Source organism: Manduca sexta, chromosome 1 (assembly GCF_014839805.1).
Source record: "Manduca sexta isolate Smith_Timp_Sample1 chromosome 1, JHU_Msex_v1.0, whole genome shotgun sequence".
NCBI classification, from domain to species: domain Eukaryota; kingdom Metazoa; phylum Arthropoda; class Insecta; order Lepidoptera; family Sphingidae; genus Manduca; species Manduca sexta.
In genome coordinates this window covers 3,023,601-3,044,891 of record NC_051115.1, presented here as the reverse complement: position 1 = coordinate 3,044,891, position 21,291 = coordinate 3,023,601, and the positions used below count along the sequence as shown (strand labels likewise).

At 37.1% G+C, this 21,291-nt stretch overlaps 2 protein-coding genes across 5 annotated transcripts in view; one reads left to right on the top strand and one right to left on the bottom strand.

Annotated features, from left to right (window-relative positions):
* LOC115451227 (zinc finger and SCAN domain-containing protein 22) overlaps window positions 1-2,479 on the bottom strand; it is a 28,225-nt gene extending 25,746 nt beyond the window's left edge. For all 4 annotated transcript variants that reach the window (XM_030179466.2, XM_037437344.1, XM_037437322.1 and 1 more), the window contains exon 1: window positions 2,085-2,479. The gene's annotated coding sequence lies outside the window, so the exon portion shown is untranslated. The remainder of the gene's footprint in view (window positions 1-2,084) is intronic.
* An 8,742-nt stretch (window positions 2,480-11,221) lies between these two features.
* Window positions 11,222-16,491, top strand: LOC115451231 (ras-related protein Rab-24). Its single transcript, XM_030179471.2, has 5 exons — window positions 11,222-11,524; window positions 12,846-12,934; window positions 13,568-13,694; window positions 14,785-14,932; window positions 15,468-16,491. The coding sequence occupies exons 1-5, from the start codon at window positions 11,411-11,413 to the stop codon at window positions 15,599-15,601; spliced, it is 612 nt and encodes a 203-aa protein (XP_030035331.2). The 5' UTR covers window positions 11,222-11,410; the 3' UTR covers window positions 15,602-16,491.
* Window positions 16,492-21,291: the final 4,800 nt, after the last annotated feature.

Below are 21,291 nucleotides of genomic sequence, written 5' to 3'. Positions count from 1 at the left end.
GGCCACAAATTGAACTACAAAGTTAAGTTTTCCAAATTTTAACTTTACTTAGATACCTTACCTATGGGTTTGCACAGAACTCTATGTACACAAGACAGACTTTGTCTGGTTTTTACTTTATTAAAAAAATACATACATTGATAGGGTAGGCAGAAGTGAAACCAGGACCCATTTCAACTGGCGCACATTCAAATAGTTTATCTACCTCTTTATTATATCATTGTATCTATCATTGTTTGGATTCTTATCATGATAATTTCTTGTCCTGTCATTCAGTATTTGAACATTAACAGTGTAACATTGTGCTATGAAATTGTATTACATATTATATACATTAAAATGTGTGATAAGATTAGAAATTATCCCGATTGGGACTATTGTATACACTAAACATAAACAACGAATACTTGGGCGGTCATATCGCTTACCATCAGGCAAATGGCAAGCAAGTCTCGTCATTCAAAGCAAAAAAAAATAGTATCATTCATCATCAGCCCGTTGTAGTCCACTGCTGGACATAGGCCTCTCCCAAGGTACGTCACAGAGCCCGGTCTGCTGCTATGTATCCAGTTGGTACCCTCTTCTGTAAATCATCCTGCCATCTGGCCAGAGGACGTCCTACACTACATTTACCAAGATCTGGTTTCTTTTAAAAAACATGCTTATGCTTGCTTGTCTAGTTCAAGCTGAATTCAATGTCATCTCTTTCACATGTCTATAACAAGAATATGTATGCGTGGGACATTATTTCTATTTTATTTATTAGGGTATATGTATACATTTCATTAAGTAGAATATGAGTTGTCAAATATTGGCGACAGCCTAGTTGGGAGTGGAATGGACTGCCGAGACATATGTCTGCTTCTAAACCGAAACACACCTCTGTCTTCTAACGTTATGTGTGTGTTTGTGAATTATTGCTTGCTTTAACGGTGAAGGAAAATTTCATGAAGAAACCTGCATACCTGAAGTTCTCTATAGGAATTTTGAGGGTGTGTGAAGTCTACTACACTAGAGCGTGGTGCACTAAGGCCTAATCCCTCTCAGTAGTAGACGAGGCCCGTGCTCAGCAGTGGGCAAGTATATAATACAGGGCTGATATTATTATTATATATTTACTGCATGCCTTAAAAAATCTCTATAGGAATTTTGAGGGTGTGTAAAGTCTACCTGCACTAGGCCAGTATGGGGGACCAATTATATGTTGTTTTTACATTACACTAGTTACCAAGAGCTATATCTTACAACCCAGAAATTCAAGCTAGAATGCCCTTCAAACCAAAACACAACAATGCAATATACAAAAACATTAAACTATATAGTTAGTTATAGACCAGAAATCAGGACCTAAGTGTTCCAAAAGTTATTACTAATTAGTTATAAGTTGTCTTATTTGAAATGTCTGTGTAACAAGATGTCAGCATCCTTAGATATTAAAACAACAATAACATAAATTAAGTATTATACATAGGTGTTTTGCTATGTAACAGTAGATCACAATAAGGGGAAAAAAATTGGTAGGACAATCTTCCCAATGTCCTCTATATAATCTTAGTACTCTTTAGTGACATATAAACTTATTAATGTTACTTTAAAATCATTTGATTTAATTATTTTGTTTTGAGAAAACCTATATCAATACTTTTTTAATACTTTACAACTGATTTTTTTTTACATGTCTTTAGTGAAAGAAAAAGAATATTGGTAGTAAAAGTCATTTTAAATCATGAAAATAGTAACGGATGTAACTTTTTCTTTGTTTTCATTTTCGTATTTATTATCTGTATTAATAACAAACATTACAAAAGTTTTCAAAAGAAAACAAACATATTGATATACTCCTTGGTAAAACCTTTACAAAGAAACTTTTTATTACCTGTCCAAAACGCAAAGGAATTTAATACAAAAATCCCAAGACAAGTAGTTTTAGGAGAAAATATCTAAAATATGTTCTGATGTCGTAAAAACGCGTTTATTGATTTTAAAAACGGTATTATAGCATGAAGACGTTGTTCCAAGCCTTATCTGAACGCGATGTGGTAAAACAACAACAGTTTTAATGTCCAAACGACGTAAGTACTTACCATTAGCAAGTGGGCATCGCACGATTAAAACACAAATTTAACTATACAGTATCCTTAATATTACACATCAACAATTATTATACAACTAACAATGTGCACAAACGCGTTTGTTATAAAATTAACATGAAAAAATTCAATACGTAAAATGTACTACGGGAGAAGTCGACTTGTCTCTCAACCAACTGTGAAAAGTAAACCTATTGTAACACGGCTGAACACAACATTTTAAGCTTAAATTACATACACACACTACATTATTTTGCTTTTATATACGTTTTAAAAGTGATTACAAAAGTTTTTGACGCCGATTAACGTTGATATAAACAAAAATCACGATCTTAATAAATAACTCATGCAACGTCCATTTGCAAGAGCGGTGTGTGATTACTGCCTACGAAAAGTGTGAAAAAGACAAGAATATTTTCGTTGTGGCAACACTAGGCGCCAGTTGGCTGTTTACCGTTATATTGTGTTGGCGTCATTGGTGTAGTCCGAAATTAGCCCACGAATCATACATTATATTTCAAAATCATAAAATGCAGACGCAAATGCCATAACAATGTCCTCAACTCTTTATTTAAAAAGCTATTCTCAGATAGTTACATTTATTCTAATTTTGTGCGTTAAATAATATAAAAAGTCAGTAAAATATACCGATCGTAATTTACCAATAAATATTTATGACTTTAATTAATTAGACAAATTTAATCAAAACTTAATTAGAATTAATCAATGCAATAAAAGTGTATATAACTCATTATGAACTTCAATTTTAATATTTCAAGAATGAGTATCGGAACAACTCCTGACGGAAGCCATGGTGGTTTGACAGATCCTATCGACCACTCAATTTTGCCGCATTATAATCAAAATTATCAAATTATTTATTTTCAAACCCTAAAAATCCTACGATAGTACTAATAAATCCGCAATATTTTTAAATCTTAACTGTAATCTTTCTAAAATTTATCATCTTGTTTTGAATTAAATACGCAAATTGTTGAGGCAACATTATTTGGGTGTGAGTACAAAGCGGGACAGTGTCGTAGGGCGATAGCTATAGGTAGGTTGCTTGTTGAGTTGGCAATGTTATCGCGCCGAAGTCGTTATCGTGAGCTCACCTTGCTTACCCCACCACCGACGGGCTGACGCAAAATTATTGTCTTTATTCTATAATTTTAAATAAGGTCACGTATTCTCCGTTATACTGTTCTCAAGTTATGTTTTTGTGTTGATGTTAAGTTTTTTAAGTTTTAATACGGAATTTTTCAAATTTCGAAGTGGTTGTCGTGTTTATTTTTTTTTTATATCGAGCTGTGGGAATTGTTAATTGTTGTGACAGAGTTTTATAAATTAAGTTTTATCGAAATTATAATTCCTTATTTAAATGTAACATTTTTTTTTTTATCTTAGTTAAATTTTAGTGGCAGCTTACTAATAAAAACAAACTTCATTTTCATGGTACCCAAATAAAAGCCTCAAAAGAACTGATGAAAATAGGTAGGTAACTAGATACCATAGCAAATACTTTCAACATTTTGTTAAATTATCTATAATTTAAACATTATTTAAGAACAACAGCCTACCTCAATAGTATAGCAATCAAAGAGCTGTTAATCAAACGAAGTGCATGTTCGGTGCTCGCCCTGGAATAAAAGGCTTTCGTATCTATAAACTATTGAGATAATATATAAGATGGAAAATAGTGACCATAATTTTTTTATATTTTGTCGTTGACAATTTACAAACGACTTAATAACAAAATAGCTTAGTTTATTTTTATTAAATATTTACATACAAAGAAGAAAATACTAATATTATACAAAAAGCAGTGAAGGGAAACCACATTCGATGAATGTACCTATCGGTGCTACGATTGTTCGTTTATATAGCAAGATTTCGGTATCTTATCCCCTCGGCCCATTGTAATTGCAAGTAAAAGAGTTGCACCCACTTTTACAACCCTTAACAACGAGAACGAATCAAGCAAAATTAATTGAATTTAAACATAAGAATATGCCAAATTCTTAACTCATAGCTTTCATGCAGTCATTTTTGGTTAGTTAACAAACTAATTAACCTTAGGAATGATGAGACGTCACAAAAAATAATTGTAATCTGATGCCAAATTTTAAGAATTTTCCATCTAGCTGTGTTTTAAGGCTGATTTTAGCCATAATAGCCCCCATGAAGGACTATGTTTTTTTAATGAATATGTAAGTTGAGAGTCTGGAGAAGTTTTTGATCTACCTTAGAACCATGAAGTCATTTGTTTAGATTCTTAATTTAAAGTAGAAAATTTAAGTCGTAATTCATAGAACATTTTCATAATTTTCACTAGTTACGAAGCTGATTGTTTTTACCAAATAAGCACAACTAATGAAAATTTAGTTGCAATAAAAAAATATCGAAAAGTTTTTTACTTTTTTAAAAAGAAAACATTTAATCGTTCAAATCGTAAATTCTCAAAAATTCAGAGAAAAATTTCATAACTCGAAAACTATGAAAAATCGCGGAACATACATGGGGGTGATTCGGATACATAAGGATGCTCTATCTCTGGACCTCCGCTTGACACTACTTTCTGGGACATATTTAGAATATAATGTATATATATATTCCTGTATATATTTATATTATAATCTTGTGCGCTCGGTCTCCAAACCTGGTGCACGCCCGCATGGTGAGACATTTGTTGCTCTAGGCACACAGTTAAGTGGTGCATGGCTGTAACTTGTAACACATTGAGGCTTAAAAGGGACGGCTAACAGTTCACCTCCGTCAATGCTAATAAGTTATCATCCTACCCCTGCTCAAGGATGTCAGGGAAGGGAAGCTGCCCCCCCTAGCAGCTGCCACTGTCCCCACCCTAGAGGTTTTAAAACTCGAATGAATTCACCAATTCCATGCCTAATATTCCGTACGCTCAATTACGCTCTGCTGTATGTTATTGTTAAAGCGGGAGAGGGGGACTGGAAGAGGAACATGTCCTCTCGACTTTACCTAAATTCGCCCCAGGAGGGGCCCTAGGCCATCGGCTGACGGCGATCATGCGGTCATGCCCTGCTATCCGGGGCTCTGCAGTCGTGTAGCCAGGGAGTTTCTGTATACCTCCCGCAGTTTCTCTCAGTTTTGACTGCAGGTACGCCTACAGAAAAAATAGTAACTTTATCCGTATCTCACCTTAACTAAAGAAAGAAAGAAAGAAAGAAAGATTTATTATTGGGACAATAACAGTATAACATGTATGTACAATACAAGCAAAGACAAACAAAACATATACTTAAAGAAAAAAATACAAAATTATACCCATTGTGCCAACAATGGGAACCCTCATTCAGCTCCATGCTGCAGTACCAGCATGTCTGATACTGTAGCGCTGACTATGCATATAAAATCGCCGAACAACGTAAAGTACCCAACGATTCAATGGATTTTTTTTATTGCTTTGAATGTCGAGACGAGCTTCCCGTTCGCCTGATGGTAAGCGATATGATCCATAAACAGTAGATCCAACACCTTGAATTACAAAGTGTTTGGTATTCCAATGCGCTCGCTATGAGATGTTAAGTCTTATGTCCAGTAGTTACGCTGGCTACAATGTTCAAACCTACAACAGTGACTACACACTGCTCGACAGAAATAGACATTGCGGTGATACCTACCCAGGCGGACTCTCACGTATGAGAGCCCTACTACTAGTAAATTTTAATATAAAATTTTGCTCGTAGCTCGTCTCGGTTTTTGCGTGTTGGTGTTCATTTACTGGTGGTAGGATATATTTTATATCCGCCCAGATAGCGACCACTAGGTGTTAAAACCCATAGTGGCACACGTGTCGCGTTCCGGGATCAGCCTGTGTATATCCAACAGGCATAATTGTGTCGACTGAGGGGTAATCACTCGTGAGACGACATTCTATAGGACCTCACTTCTTACCATCACATGCAGTGGAGTCGCTTTCCCGTGCATAAAAATACAAAGGTTTTGTTAACTGTAAGAAAGATTTAAATTCGGATTTCTTACAAAATGTATGTAGATTTTTTTTTGTATTTTACTATAATAATAAGCGGCGATAGCCTAGTTGGGTGTGGAACGGACTGCCGAGACGAATGTCCGCAGGTTCAAATCCCAAGGGCACACACCTCTGACTTTTCTAAAAAAATCATGTGTGTATTCTTTGTGAATTTATTACCAATCCGCACTAGGCCAGCGTGGTGGACTAAGGCCTAATCCCTCTCAGTAGTAGAGGAGGCCCGTGCTCAGCAGTGGGCAAGTATATAATACAGGGCTGTTATTGTTATTATTATTATATAATAATAATATCAGCCCTGTATTATATACTTGCCCACTGCAGAGGCCCTCATCTACTACTGAGAGGGATTAGGCCTTAGTCCACCACGCTGTAGTGCGGGTAGACTTCACACACCCTCGAAATTCCTATAGAGAACTTCTCAGATGTGCAGGTTTCCTCACGATGTTTTCCTTCACCGTTAAAGCGAACGATAAATTCACAAAGAATGCATTTTACTATCCTACTAATATTATAAATGCAATAGTTTGTGACAATGTATGTATGTATGTTTGTTCCACTTTCACGAAAAAACTACTGAGCGACTTTTGATGAAATTTTACAGTAATATTAGTTATACATCAGAATAACATTGGCTACAATTTATAATGATTTTGTGTAATTTTGTCATAATATAACGATACATATCAAGTAAGTCAGAAATAGAATTGCTATCTTGGCGTACGCTGCCTAAACTGTTGGAGTTAGACAAAGATGATGTACCGTAGGATTGTTTGTCTTAAATAGCTCTAAACAAAAGTTCGCGACAGCATATACCTTTTATGTGGAAGCCAGTATGACCAAAATAGTGAGCCATTTCTGTCTGTCTGTATGTTATTGATTTTCTCAAAATCTACTGAATGGATTTTTATGAAGTTCCGTATGGAGATAGTTTAAGACCCTGGGAAGGTTATATACCTTCTATCCCGGTAAAATATATAGCGGGACTTTTATCCCGAAAACTTCACGCGGGCGAAGCTGCGAGCAAAAGATAGTAGATTATAATTAGTGTTACCCATGCTAAGTCGACGGGTCCCTAATAATACCTTACTTGTCATTAAATCTAAATATACTAGAAAAGTAAATTCTATGCATTGTAGTCCATCGATTGACCTAGAATGCAAAGATCAATAGCGCTTGCACAGGGACAGATTTGGGTGTGTTTAGGGGGTCAAGGGACCTGAAGGTTAGGATGAAACCGCTTTTTAAGGAGAAGTGGTGGTAGGTCTCTCATATGTGAGAGTCCGCCTGGGTAGGTACCACCGCAATGTCTATTTCTGTCAAGCAGTGTTTAGTCACTGTTGTAGGTTTGATTGTAGCCAGTGTAACTACTGGACATAATAATATCTCATGTCTCAGACGAGCGCAGTGGAATACTAAACAATACTTTGTAATTCTTTGTGTTTCTTCTGTTTATGGTCGCTTACCATCAGGCGATCGGCAAGCCCGTCACGTCATTCAAAGCAATAATATAAAAAGTATTATCAGTCAAGATGATATTGCAGCAAAGAGCTGAATGAATTATATAAAGTTCGTTCGTTTGTTTGAACGCGCTAATCTCAGAAACTACTGGTTCGAACTGAAATAATCTTGTATTGGATAGCCTACTTATCGAGTAAGGCTGTATATCATTACGCTATAACCAATAGGAGCGGAGGAGTAATGAAAAATGTTGCAAAAACGGGGAAAAATTACTTTTGATAGACTATCTTGCGTGCACTGCGTAAACGTTTAAAATTACGTATGACGGAATTGTTCGTCTTAAAAATTCTAAAAAAGATATAATATAAAACAAAGTCCCTCGCCGCAACTGTCTGAACGCGTTAAGCTCAAAAACTACCTGGATTTAAATGAAATTTGGTATGGATATAGTTTGGGACCCTGGGAAGAACATAGGCTCCCGGGAAAATATATAGCATGACTTTTATAACGGAAAACTTTAGCCCATAGTACTTTATCACGCGGGCAGAAGCTAGTTTATTTATATAAATATTTTTTTATATACATGAACTATTATTGTCCCAATAATAATTTTTCTTTTCTTTCATATTGTTTTTTGTTTTTTTTTTTTGTAAAAATTACCAAAGCCGCCCCTGGCCTCCGTCGCGCCCTCTTAGGGGAGGAGCTTTCACAACTCGAGGTCAACCGACCCTGGTAAAGATGCATTCAACAAACGTAGGTAGAAATCAATACAATACCCGTCCTTGGGCATACCGATGCATCGATAATGGTAAGACGATAAGGTTCCGCCACTTAGCCCATAATACTGTAAACATAATAGGGGACCGGACTCATTTTTGTTCTTTATTATTATCAAATATTTAAGTTATATAAATTACTAGCTTTTGCTCGCGGCTCTGCCCGCGTTATAAAGTTTTTCAGGCTAAAGTTTTCCATTATAAAAGTAGTAGTTTCCCGGGAGCCTATGTTCTTCCCAGGGTTTCAAACTGTCTCCATACCAAATTTTATCTTAATACGTTGGGTAGTTTTTGAGTTTAAGACGTTCAGGCAAACGGATGCAGCGGGGGACTTTGTTTTATAATATATTTTTTTAGAACTTTTTAAGAGGAATAATCCCGACATACATCATTGTTGCATAACTTTAACCGTTTACGCAGCGCACGCAACGGAAGCTCTCAAAACGAATAAATTGACCCCGTATTTGTAACATGTTTCATTACTGCTCCGGTCCTATTGGTCATAGCGTGATGATATACAGCCTATAGCACCCCACAAATAAAGGGCTATCCAACACAAAACGATTTTTTCAGTTCAAACTGGTAGTTCTTAAGATTAGCCATTACTGCTCCGCTCCTATTGGTCATAGCGTGATGATATATAACTTAGAGCACTCCACGAACAAAGGGCTATCCAACGCAAAAAGATTTTTTCATTTTGGACCGGTAGTTCCAGAGATTAGCCATTGCTGCTCCGCTCCTATTGGGTATAGCGTGATGATATATAGCCTATAGCAATCCACAAATAAAGGGCTATCCAACGCAAAAAGAATTTTTCAGTTTGGACCGATAGTTCCTAAGATTAGTAAACAAATATAATGAGAAAGCTTCGAACTGCTAAGCTATCGGGAGTTACACGTGTCATTGTGAGTCAACCATAAAAGATAGACATATGCTGTCGTGGGATATTTTTTACATAATTTTAAGGAGAACATTTCCGTCACACATGATTTCTATGTAGCTTTAACCATTAAGGTTGCACACGCGACGGAAGCTTAAAAAATGGAGTAACTTCTCCCGTTTTCCCAACATTTCCCTTCACTGCTCTGCTCCTATTAATTGTAGCGTGATGAAAAGTATACTATAACCAGCACAGGAGTATGAAAAATAATTGTACCAAGTTTCGTTAAAATCCGTCGAGTAGTTTTTGTTTCTATAACGGTTATACAGACAGACAGACAGACAGACAGACAGACAGACAAAAATTTTACTAATTGCATTTTTGGCATCAGTATCGATCCCTAATCACCCCCTGATAGTTATTTTTGAAATATATTTCATGTACAGAATTGACCTCTCTACAGATTTATTATAAGTATAGAGTATAGATAACACAGAAAGAATTATTTAAATCCGGTAAAAAATCAAGAAGTTTTAAGTCTTTCAATTTCGGTAGAAGAGGTAAGTAAAAAGAAACAGAAAAGAGGCGCAATACCCACGTGTGACGTTATCGGGCATTACGACGCGTGCGAACGAAAGAGATGAAGTGATATCCCCACATCGCGCCCACTTCTGCACATAGCAATATTTTAAATATGAATTACTCGATAATTTTTTAACCAATTTTTATGCAGTTTTCGCAGAAGTGCTTCTTTTTCGTATTATTAACCAGTACATATAGAATAATGTACAAAATCAAACACAGGACGGTCCCCTATTAGACTGGTGGTAGGTATCTTATATCTGAGAGGGCTGTGGGTAATAATTTTTATTAGACACTGACTCCAAAATTGGTAACCACCTAGGATGTTTTTATTACACAGATACGTTGTCCGAGCTCTATACTGGCAAGACGAAAGCAAGGTTGCCCGACATTCACTTAGTCAACCTCCAACCACTGTCGCGGCTAATCGGCTTACTAACTTTTTGTATTTTTATAAATAAAATGCCTTCCTGCGTTTCTAGACCATGTACAAATTATAATCCAACTGTGAATGAAAAAAAAAGTTTCATTTCATACGTTAGTGATAAGTATTTTTAACTAATAATTTTAATTAAGTATAAGTTAATAATTAAAATTATTTGCTGTTTAACTGAATAAATAGGTTATAACAGTGATATTTTAATTCAAATCTTGAACAAATAGTTTGTATGGACGTTCGTGTCTATAAAATATACGTCAATGGGAATACTTTATTGTGCGTGCAATGGTTTATAGTTAAGTGCCCCGCTTACCGTCAGTTGTATCGCTAACTCGTAACAAATCGAATATTATATTTCTTTAGTGACGTCAACACCTGTGGATAAAAAATCCTAGATAAATTACTTGCATTAGGGAAATCACAATTCACAGGAAAGATGACCAAGGAATCTTATAATTGAAAACCAGATGGGTCCGTTAATTCCTATTTTAGTTTTTATAAAATCGGCCGCAATGCCTCCTAAGCAGTAAATTAGTATTTTTCGATATTTAAGTAAAGATGTATTATGTTGTTTGGAGAAAATAGAAAACTAGATTGGAGAACATCAATTTTATTGGCAATAAATAGTTTATATGCTGTAATTACGTTTTATTTTTTCAATAAATGTTTATGTTTATACCATCATTTATACTATTTTGTAAAGCATTTGTAACATTCCACCTTTGCCGCGCGCAAGTTTTTACGTTTCGTTCTGAAATGTACAAAACATCACAAATGATTAATACTATAACATTCTGAGTATAAGATCCTAGAATTAACATAATATTATTCAAAATATTATTATCTGTTATATGCTAACACTATTATTTATTTTAATAGCTACAGAAATAAGTAAAACGAAACACAAATATTGCGCATTCCATTAAAATAAAAAAAACACATTCCGAACGTCTCACGTGACTGTCAATGTCAAATGTATATGAATCGCACTCGGTACCTTTATTAAAAAACAAAAACAATTCTATCAAACTGATACATTTATTGTTTATTCAGTGTAGTTTTGTATTTTAATCGTATTACGTATTTTATTTTTTGTTTATGGAAGTCCGGTGATTTTATGTTGTGCGTGATCGCGGTAAAAATTAAAAAATCAACATGGGACCTACGGATATAAAAGTAGTGCTTTTAGGCAGCGAACACGTTGGAAAAACTAGTTTAGTGCTAAGATTTGTTAATTGTAGATTTAATGAATCATTGCCTTATCAAAACGTAAGTCGTTTTGTGTTATTTTATAATAAAGATGCATTTAAATTATATTTTTCGACTGCAGATGAACTAATGTAATTCTCGCTTTATTTTGATGTTTTCAATTAGAATTTATGTTTTAAAAATACCCGTCACATTCCAGTTACCCTGTATTTTCAGTTCGAAAATACTTATAAATTATAAAATAAAAAATTATTAGAAATTAAACATAATATTGAGTTTTTAGCGTTTTTATACAGTCGTAATCTACCGCCCACTTTTGTTCTATTATCTTTTGTGTTTATGGATTCATTGTTATAAAAAATAATTTATTTTAAATTAATTAGATTTTATTTTTTAATAATTTTGGCTGTATATTCAAGGTGTTTTGGCCTCCTAATTTAATTAAGTAAATAAAACTAAATCATTCCCTATTTAAATATGGAATATGCCAGTACTAGTTTCCATTCTTGAATGCTACATTCAATCCTTTTTAGTACTTGATAAGTTCTCTTACTATCAAATACACTGCAACCCAAGGCAATTTCAAATTTGGAATATCCCACTTCCCATCTCTCTCACTCACATACACAAGTATATCTGTGTCTCTCTCTAATCTAATGTATTAACTCACCATTGGTAGTCAGGAAGTGAGAAATCAATACCAATTATACATGAGTCATATTAGCTATGGTTTTATGGAATGAACAATGCTTTATCTCTTATGATTGCCTAGTAAAGTTCCTTTGGATTCCAAAAAAAATTATGTACATGAGAATAAATGGGTATTAAAGGTCTAAAAAAATATAAAAGAAAAAAAAATTGATATATTTAGGTCTCTCATATGTGAGATTCCGCCTGGGTACCACTGCAATGTCTATTTCTACCGCTAAGCAACAGTGTTTAGTCACTTTTGTTTGAAGAACATTGTAGCCAGTGTAACTACTAGACAAATAAAACATAACATCACATGTCTCAGGATGGCCTGCACAGTGGAATACCAAACAATACTTTGTAATTCAAGGTGTTTGTGTTTCTACTGTTTATGGATCGTATCGCTCACCATCAGGCGAACGGCAAGCTCGTCTCATCATTCAAAGCAATAAAAAAATGCTTTTTGTGTAATACTTGGGTCTAGAGATTGAACAACAAAGTTAAGTTTGTGAAGTTTTAACTTATATATTTAGATACCTTACAGTATTGAACCCTCGGTGCAAGTCCAACTCATACTTATCCAGTTTTAATTCCAACAGTTTGCCTTTATAAAATACCTTTTTCTTGATTAACCTGTATGTAAAGATAACATACCCAAGTACTTTACGATTATAATATTTTAAATTTTCAGACTGTGGGTGCAGCGTTTTGTGCAAAAATAATGCATTCAAGTGATAAAGACTTCAAAGTCGGAATTTGGGATACAGCTGGCAGTGAAAGGTATGACTGGATGTCCCATCATGACAATTACTCAGTAATCAGGCAGCTGGTGGTGTGGTGTCCCTTGCATCAGCACGTAAAGCCATTTTCCACCTGATCTCTCTGCGTTCATGTCGTTGTCTGACGGGACTATGAGAAGGAACACAGGAAGGAACGAGTGCTTGTATATTGCACACACTTGTGCACTATAATATCTCCTGTCTGATCTCCGTTGAGATTAGCCGACATAGCCGAAATTCGGCTAGAAGGGATTCATTTATTTATTTTGATTCCGAACAAACCAATCACAATAACTCATTTGTAGCCAAAAAATCCTCTGATAGGTCTATTTTCTAAACTCAAATAGCGAATGCGTTCTTTTATTAAAAATGGCGGTTAACGAAATATCTAGATTACTAATAATAATAAATAATAATATCAGCCCTGTATTATATTATACTGTCACGGGCCTCCTCTACTACTGAGAGGAATTAGGCCTTAGTCCACCACGCTGTAGTGTGGATTGGTAGACTTCACACAAAAGTCAGAGGTGTGTTTGGGATTTGAACCTGCGGACATTCGTCTCTGCAGTCCGTTCCACAACCAACTAGGCTATCGCCGCTTTTACTCACAGGATATAAAAATGTATTGCAGGTACGAAGCAATGACACGCATCTATTATAGAGGTGCTCATGCCGCTATAATCTGCTATGAACCTTCTAGCATAGAATCTTGGACGCGGCTGAGACATTGGCTGCACGAATTACGGACCGTAGAGGAGGTAAGATGTTTTTATTTGGATACAGACCCCGCACCAACTCGGGGGAAAACAGATAGTGGGATACAAGATAGGTTAAGCCATTGCAGGGCCCTGGAGGAAATAAGGGATAGTGATAGTGTGAAAGGAACAGAAGGAAGGAAAGAGAACTCTCTTAGGATACGTCGAAGGGAGAAGGAAGGGAAATGTTCGCGAATCCCTCATAGGCCTCAATGTGTTACAACCTTCGTCTTCATGTACACTTTCCATCAGGTGAGATGGAAGGCAAATGCTTATTCCATTGCAATTATACAAAAAAAAAAAAAACAAAAAACCATGAGGTATATCTGAACGGTGCCTAGACCCAGGACAAATGTCCCTCCAGACGGATGTGCATGAGTTGTAGAGACAGAGCGCACAAGAATTACCTCGGAGGGGAAGAAGTAAGATGTTAGCAGTAGCGGCCTTAGCCTACGCGAGGCTTCAGGCAAGAAAAACGACGCGAGGCAAAAAAACCCTAGTTGTGGGTAAAAATAAATTAATAAATATCAGCCCTGTATTAACTCTCCCACTGCTGAAGGCCTCCTCTACTACTGACGGATTAGGCCTTAGTCCACCACGCCAGTGCAGGTGGATTTGACATACCCTCATAATTCTTATAGAGAGCTTCTCAGGTAAGTTCAGAAGGCCTTATTCCGTCTACGGAGGTATATCCGTCTTTTTGCAATCACGGGCGGTCTAATCGAAGGATAGTTTTGATAGCCATGTAGATTTAAGTGCTGAAAAATGCCCTATTTATAATATCAGCTCTGTATTATATACTGTCCCACTGTTGGGCACGGGCATCCTCTACTGAGTGGGATTAGGCCTTAGTCCACCACGCTGGCCTAGTGCGGATTGGTAGACTTCACACACCTTCGAAAATTCCTATAGAGAATTTCTCAGGTATGCAGGTTTCCTCACGATGTTTTCCTTCGCCAGCGTGGTGGACTAAGGCCTATTCCCTCTCAGTAGTAAAGGAGGCCCGTGCCCTACAGTGGGACAGTATAAAATACAGGGCTGATATTATTATATTATTATTATTGTATATAAACCTAGTTTAAATAATTTTCAGGACTGTAAAGTATACCTCTGCGGTACAAAGAAGGACCTTTTGGACGGTGGCTATGTTTCAAGACACGTTCCCGAGGACATAGTGTGCACATACTCCAGGGATCTGAACGGACATTTCCTGACTTCCAGCAAGACCGGAGAGAATGTTGGTGAGGCTTTTTGAAACTAATAATTAAGTTATACTTACTTTTGCTCGTGGCTTCGGCCCTGTGAAGGAATTTTGCGGGATAAAAGTCCCGCTATATGATAGCCTATAACCTTCCCAGGGTCTTAAACTTTGTCCATACCAAATTTTATAGAAATCCGTTCAGTAGATTTTGAGAAAATCGATAACAGAAAAGGGAATTTGTTTTATAATATGTATAAAAGTAGTAGCATTAATTGTATCAACAATGTTTGTAATCTAGATACATCAACTCAGAAGTCTAGATTTATTAGTAAAAATAAATAAATATAATTTTTTACATAACAAGCTTTTATTAAAATTCTCTGAAGAGGTTAATAATCCTTCAAATTGAATAAATCTTTGTTTTATACTATGTAGTGGGCTTGACGCAAGATTTCTATTGTCAAGATTGAGTCTATACCAAAAAAAAATATCTAATAAATATGCGTGTGTAACACCACTGCCCACCCCTGGAAAGGTGAAGCGTGATGTGTGTAAATATAGTTTATTAATTGCAGATGAACTCTTCCAAAAAATAGTGGACGACTGTGCTGCAGATATGAAGTTAATGAAGCAAGTGGAGGAACAAAAACTACAATTGCAGAAAGAAGAGGCGGCTAAAGCTAAAAATAAGGAGTATTGCTCTTGCTGAGACTGGCGGCTTTGCAGGCCGGCATAATTATAGCTACTGGCGAGAATGTGCAGTGGCGTGGACGTTAAGGGAAATAGGGGACCGTGCCCAATCCCAATTCGAGTTGTAAATTATGTATGAGAAAAAATATGGTAGCTAAGGGGGCTCCCATAAGGGGTGGGAGTTGGTGGATGCCCACTAAAATATCTTAAGGCGTATGAATTATTTATTTTGATCAGAGAAATAAATAACTTCTCCATTTTGTGGAAAGTGTGTGGTCTAATTGCGCTTCTGCCCACCCTTTCGGGGATAAGGCGTCAATGTGTGTACACAGGCCATGTCTTGTATTAATAAAAGGATTTTTTGTAGTTTTGTAGTAATAGCGTTATTTGATTGTTTGATTTTTATGCATTTATTAATATGTAACAGCAATTAGTACAAAAAAGAAATCCTGTGAAAACAGCATTAAAATTCGATAAGAAATAAGGCAGTAATTCAAATGTCAAATATTGCTACGTGCAGAAGTGTGTGAAGTGGGGAAATATCGCTCTCTTTCTTTCGCACGTATCATAATGCCCGCTGACGTCACATGCAAGTATTCCGTCTCTTTTCTGTTCTTTGACAGTCAGTCGTACTACCAAATTTCAATGGCTTGTAACTTGTGGATTTTTCATCAGATTTCTTCTGTTTTAAAATACGACGTACATGTTTTGTAAAAGTTATAAAAGAATAAGTCAATTACTCTATTTTAATTGACTATTGGAGACGAAGCCACGTGCAAATACTTGTTTTATAAGAGCAGCTGAAATGTGTGGATAATAATAATAAAAGAATTTGCAAATCTTCATCCCCACTTATTAACCAAAGACTTAGTTTTACGCGGTATTAAATTATTTTTATCAAAATATTAATATTTTATTTTTATTACATCAAAACATCAGGGGGTTATGACCCCCAATGGGTAACCTTAATAATAATATCAGCCCTGTATTATATACTTGCCCACTGCTGCACGGGCCTCCTCTACTACTGAGAGGGATTAGGCCTTAGTCCACCACGCTGTAGTGCGGATTGGTAGACTTCACACACCTTTGAAATTCCTATAGAGATGTGCAGGTTTCCTCACGATGTTTTCCTTCACAGTTAAAGCGAACGATAAATTCACAAAGAATACACACATGATTTTAGAAAAGTCAGAGGTGTGTGCCCTCGGGATTTGAACCTGCAGAGATTCGTCTCGGCAGTCCGTACCACAACCAACTAGGCTATTGCCGCTTGGTATGGGTAACCTTGGATCCGATGAAATACGAGTTGAAAGTTGATTTACTATAACAATGGTCTATGTTGTACTTATCACAAATTGAATTATACAGGGTCATTTTGACATTGCGTTACTAAATGATACCACATACTCGTCTTCACCTTTGCTGACATTGTGCTAAAAGTTATGTGTTATTAATTAAGGAATATTTTCACCAAAAATCCTGGTTTTAGTTTTTTGATTTTTTTTATTTTGTAGTTTAGTGTGAATATGGCGTGTGAGTGTATTTCTGACTGAAAGTATGATGTTGCTGCGACGAATGTTCTAGAGTAGTAGTAATGGCATTAGGGCGCGTAAAATTAAAATTACTTTTTATTAATACCTATTTATTTTGGTTCGAAACCTATATTTTATTTTACATCTACGGCTCAAGTAACTTATTGTAGTGTTATTTCCGAGTAGATAAGTATGTGGTTCCATTTACTAACGCGATGTCAAAATGATCCTGCATAGTACACGATTTCATAGATTTTTTGTAAAAAAATTCAATTATCCCAAAAGATAAATAAATTATTGTTTTTCCTAATTCTTATCAACATTAAAATTTGAAATATTTTTTTCCAAAATTAATTAAAATATAATAAGCCAACGAATTTTAATTGCTTTAAATGAATAGTTGAGCTTGCCGTTCGCCTGATGGTAAGCGATACGATCCATAAACAGTAGAAACACCAACACCTTGTATTAACAAGTATTGTTTGGTATTCCACTGCGCTCGTCCTGAGACATGAGACGTTAAGATGTCCAGTAGTTACACTGGGTACAATGTTCAAACCGGAACACCAGTGACTACACACTGCTGCTTGGAATTTTAGAATATTGCATGAATTATTGCAGCTAAGAGTAACTAATACACGCAGCTATTTAAGTTTTGTCAGTATCAGCCCGGAGTCTGGAATTTGTGCTCGATATGGCGATAGGCTCGCCCGCTATCACATCATGGGACGGAACACACTTTGCGAAGAGTGGGTGCCCTTGTTGCGCCTCTGCATACCCCTTCAGGGATAAATGTGTGATGTTTGATGTGTGTGTGTGTGTATGTATTGGCTATGAGAGCTAAGGCACATTACATTAGCTTTCGGTATGCAGCGAAAAAAACAGTCTTATTAAATAATAATAATAATAATAATAATATCAGCCCTGTATTATATACTGTCCCACTGCTGAGCACGGGCCTCCTCTACTACTGAGAGGGATTAGGCCTTAGTCCACCACGCTGGCCTAGTGCGGATTGGTAGACTTCACACACCTTCGAAATTCCTATAGAGAACTTCTCAGATATGCAGGTTTCCTCACGATGTTTTCCTTCACCGTTAAAGCGAACGATAAATTCACCAAGAATACACACATGATTTTTTTTTAGAAAAGTCAGAGGTGTGTGCCCTTGGGATTTGAACCTGTGGACATTCGTCTCGGCAGTCCGTTCCACACCCAACTAGGCTATCGCCGCTTCTTTTTATAAATAAATATTGCCGCCTTATTTGTTTGTGGACGGATTTTTCAATTGTCACATTGTTTATTCTACTTCCTATCAGTAGAAAAACTAATTTGACAATATGTTTTCTATATAAGCTGTGCCCGCGGATTGTCCGCGTTGAAATCAGTATCTCACAAATTTATTCCCGCGCAAATCCCGACCCATGAGATTTTTTATAACCACGCGAGCTCTTCAACAGTAATCGTTATATTTCAGTCAATTTACATAAAAACCGTAATGTATTAACCTAAACTTCCAAGAGTTGCACTATCTTTTAGTAAAAACCGTACAAAAATCCGTTCAGTAGATTTTGAGAAAATCGATCACACACAGACAGATTTTGGGGACTTTTATATGTATAGATTTGAATAAGTCATTTAAATGTGATAATAATAAAATCAGTCCATATTTAATTACTTATGCCCGTATTTAAAAACGTTATTTATCTAAGGACGGAGCATTGCTGTGATAACGAGTCTGTTTCTCAGCTTTGTTTATCTGACAGCCAACTAGATTCAAGTTGTATCTCAATATTAGCCAATCACAACGGCCCTATGTCTACGCACTGCGAAGGCTGCCATGCCGTCAGCACTGAGAAACAGACTTGTTATCACAATGCTCCGTCCTTAGATAAATAACGTCTATGAAAAGGAGGTTACTTTTTAATAGTTTTTTAATAGTTTCTATGCGTTATTTTAGCGTCAAATTGTTGACTTGAATAGTGAATATGTGTTTGACTTATGATAAGTTTTATTGTAAATACGTCACAAAAATAAATGCTTTGTATTTTGTGGAATTTTTTATTTTATTACACATCTGTGCGGTGTCTAATGTTTCACTGTGGTGGATATACCTGTAGTGTTTGTAACCAAGCAGAAATATTACAGCGTCATGCGCTACATTTATTACAGATAAGCAGAAACGGCCTTAGTATGTGCAATACACAAGCACTCTGTTCCTTCTCATAGTCCGGTGAGACATGACCGGAGAGAGATCAGCAGGAGATATTATAGTGCACGAGTGTGCAATACACAAGCAGTCTGTTCCTTCTCATAGTCCGGTGAGACGACATGACCGGAGAGAGATCAGCAGGAGATATTAAAGTGCACGAGTGTGCAATACACAAGCAGTCTGTTCCTTCTCATAGTCCGGTGAGACGACATGACCGGAGAGAGATCAGCAGGAGATATTAAAGTGCACGAGTGTGCAATACACAAGCAGTCTGTTCCTTCTCATAGTCCGATGTGACGACATAACCGGAGAGAGATCAGCAGGAGATATTATAGTGCACGAGTGTGCAATACACAAGCACGCTGTTCCTTCTCATAGTCCGGTGAGACGACAGGACTGAGAGAGATCAGCAGGAGATATTATAGTGCACGAGTGTGCAATACACAAGCACTCTGTTCCTTCTCATAGTCCGGTGAGACATGACCGGAGAGAGATCAGCAGAAGATATTATAGTGCACGAGTGTGTGCAGTACACAAGCACTCTGTTCCTTCTCATAGTCCGGTGAGACATGACCGGAGAGAGATCAGCAGAAGATATTATAGTGCACGAGTGTGTGCAGTACACAAGCACTCTGTTCCTTCTCATAGTCCGGTGAGACATGACCGGAGAGAGATCAGCAGAAGATATTATAGTGCACGAGTGTGTGCAGTACACAAGCACTCTGTTCCTTCTCATAGTCCGGTGAGACGACATGACCGGAGAGAGATCAGCAGGAGATATTATAGTGCACGAGTGTGCAATACACAAGCACTCTGTTCCTTCTCATAGTCCGGTGAGACATGACCGGAGAGAGATCAGCAGAAGATATTATAGTGCACGAGTGTGTGCAGTACACAAGCACTCTGTTCCTTCTCATAGTCCGGTGAGACATGACCGGAGAGAGATCAGCAGAAGATATTATAGTGCACGAGTGTGTGCAGTACACAAGCACTCTGTTCCTTCTCATAGTCCGGTGAGACATGACCGGAGAGAGATCAGCAGAAGATATTATAGTGCACGAGTGTGTGCAGTACACAAGCACTCTGTTCCTTCTCATAGTCCGGTGAGACATGACCGGAGAGAGATCAGCAGAAGATATTATAGTGCACGAGTGTGTGCAGTACACAAGCACTCTGTTCCTTCTCATAGTCCGGTGAGACATGACCGGAGAGAGATCAGCAGAAGATATTATAGTGCACGAGTGTGTGCAGTACACAAGCACTCTGTTCCTTCTCATAGTCCGGTGAGACATGACCGGAGAGAGATCAGCAGAAGATATTATAGTGCACGAGTGTGTGCAGTACACAAGCACTCTGTTCCTTCTCATAGTCCGGTGAGACATGACCGGAGAGAGATCAGCAGAAGATATTATAGTGCACGAGTGTGTGCAGTACACAAGCACTCTGTTCCTTCTCATAGTCCGGTGAGACATGACCGGAGAGAGATCAGCAGAAGATATTATAGTGCACGAGTGTGTGCAGTACACAAGCACTCTGTTCCTTCTCATAGTCCGGTGAGACATGACCGGAGAGAGATCAGCAGAAGATATTATAGTGCACGAGTGTGTGCAGTACACAAGCACTCTGTTCCTTCTCATAGTCCGGTGAGACATGACCGGAGAGAGATCAGCAGGAGATATTATAGTGCACGAGTGTGTGCAGTACACAAGCACTCTGTTCCTTCTCATAGTCCGGTGAGACATGACCGGAGAGAGATCAGCAGAAGATATTATAGTGCACGAGTGTGTGCAGTACACAAGCACTCTGTTCCTTCTCATAGTCCGGTGAGACATGACCGGAGAGAGATCAGCAGAAGATATTATAGTGCACGAGTGTGCAATACACAAGCACGCTGTTCCTTCTCATAGTCCGGTGAGACGACAGGACTGAGAGAGATCAGCAGGAGATATTATAGTGCACGAG

Excerpts from the sequence above, each read along its gene's own strand:
- LOC115451231 (XM_030179471.2), top strand. The coding sequence starts at position 11,411 with ATGGGACCTACGGATATAAAAGTAGTGCTTTTAGGCAGCGAACACGTT. Across the intron at positions 11,525-12,845 it reads AATCATTGCCTTATCAAAAC|ACTGTGGGTGCAGCGTTTTG; the intron begins GTAAGTCGTTTT and ends TTAAATTTTCAG. Across the intron at positions 14,933-15,467 it reads CAAGACCGGAGAGAATGTTG|ATGAACTCTTCCAAAAAATA; the intron begins GTGAGGCTTTTT and ends TATTAATTGCAG.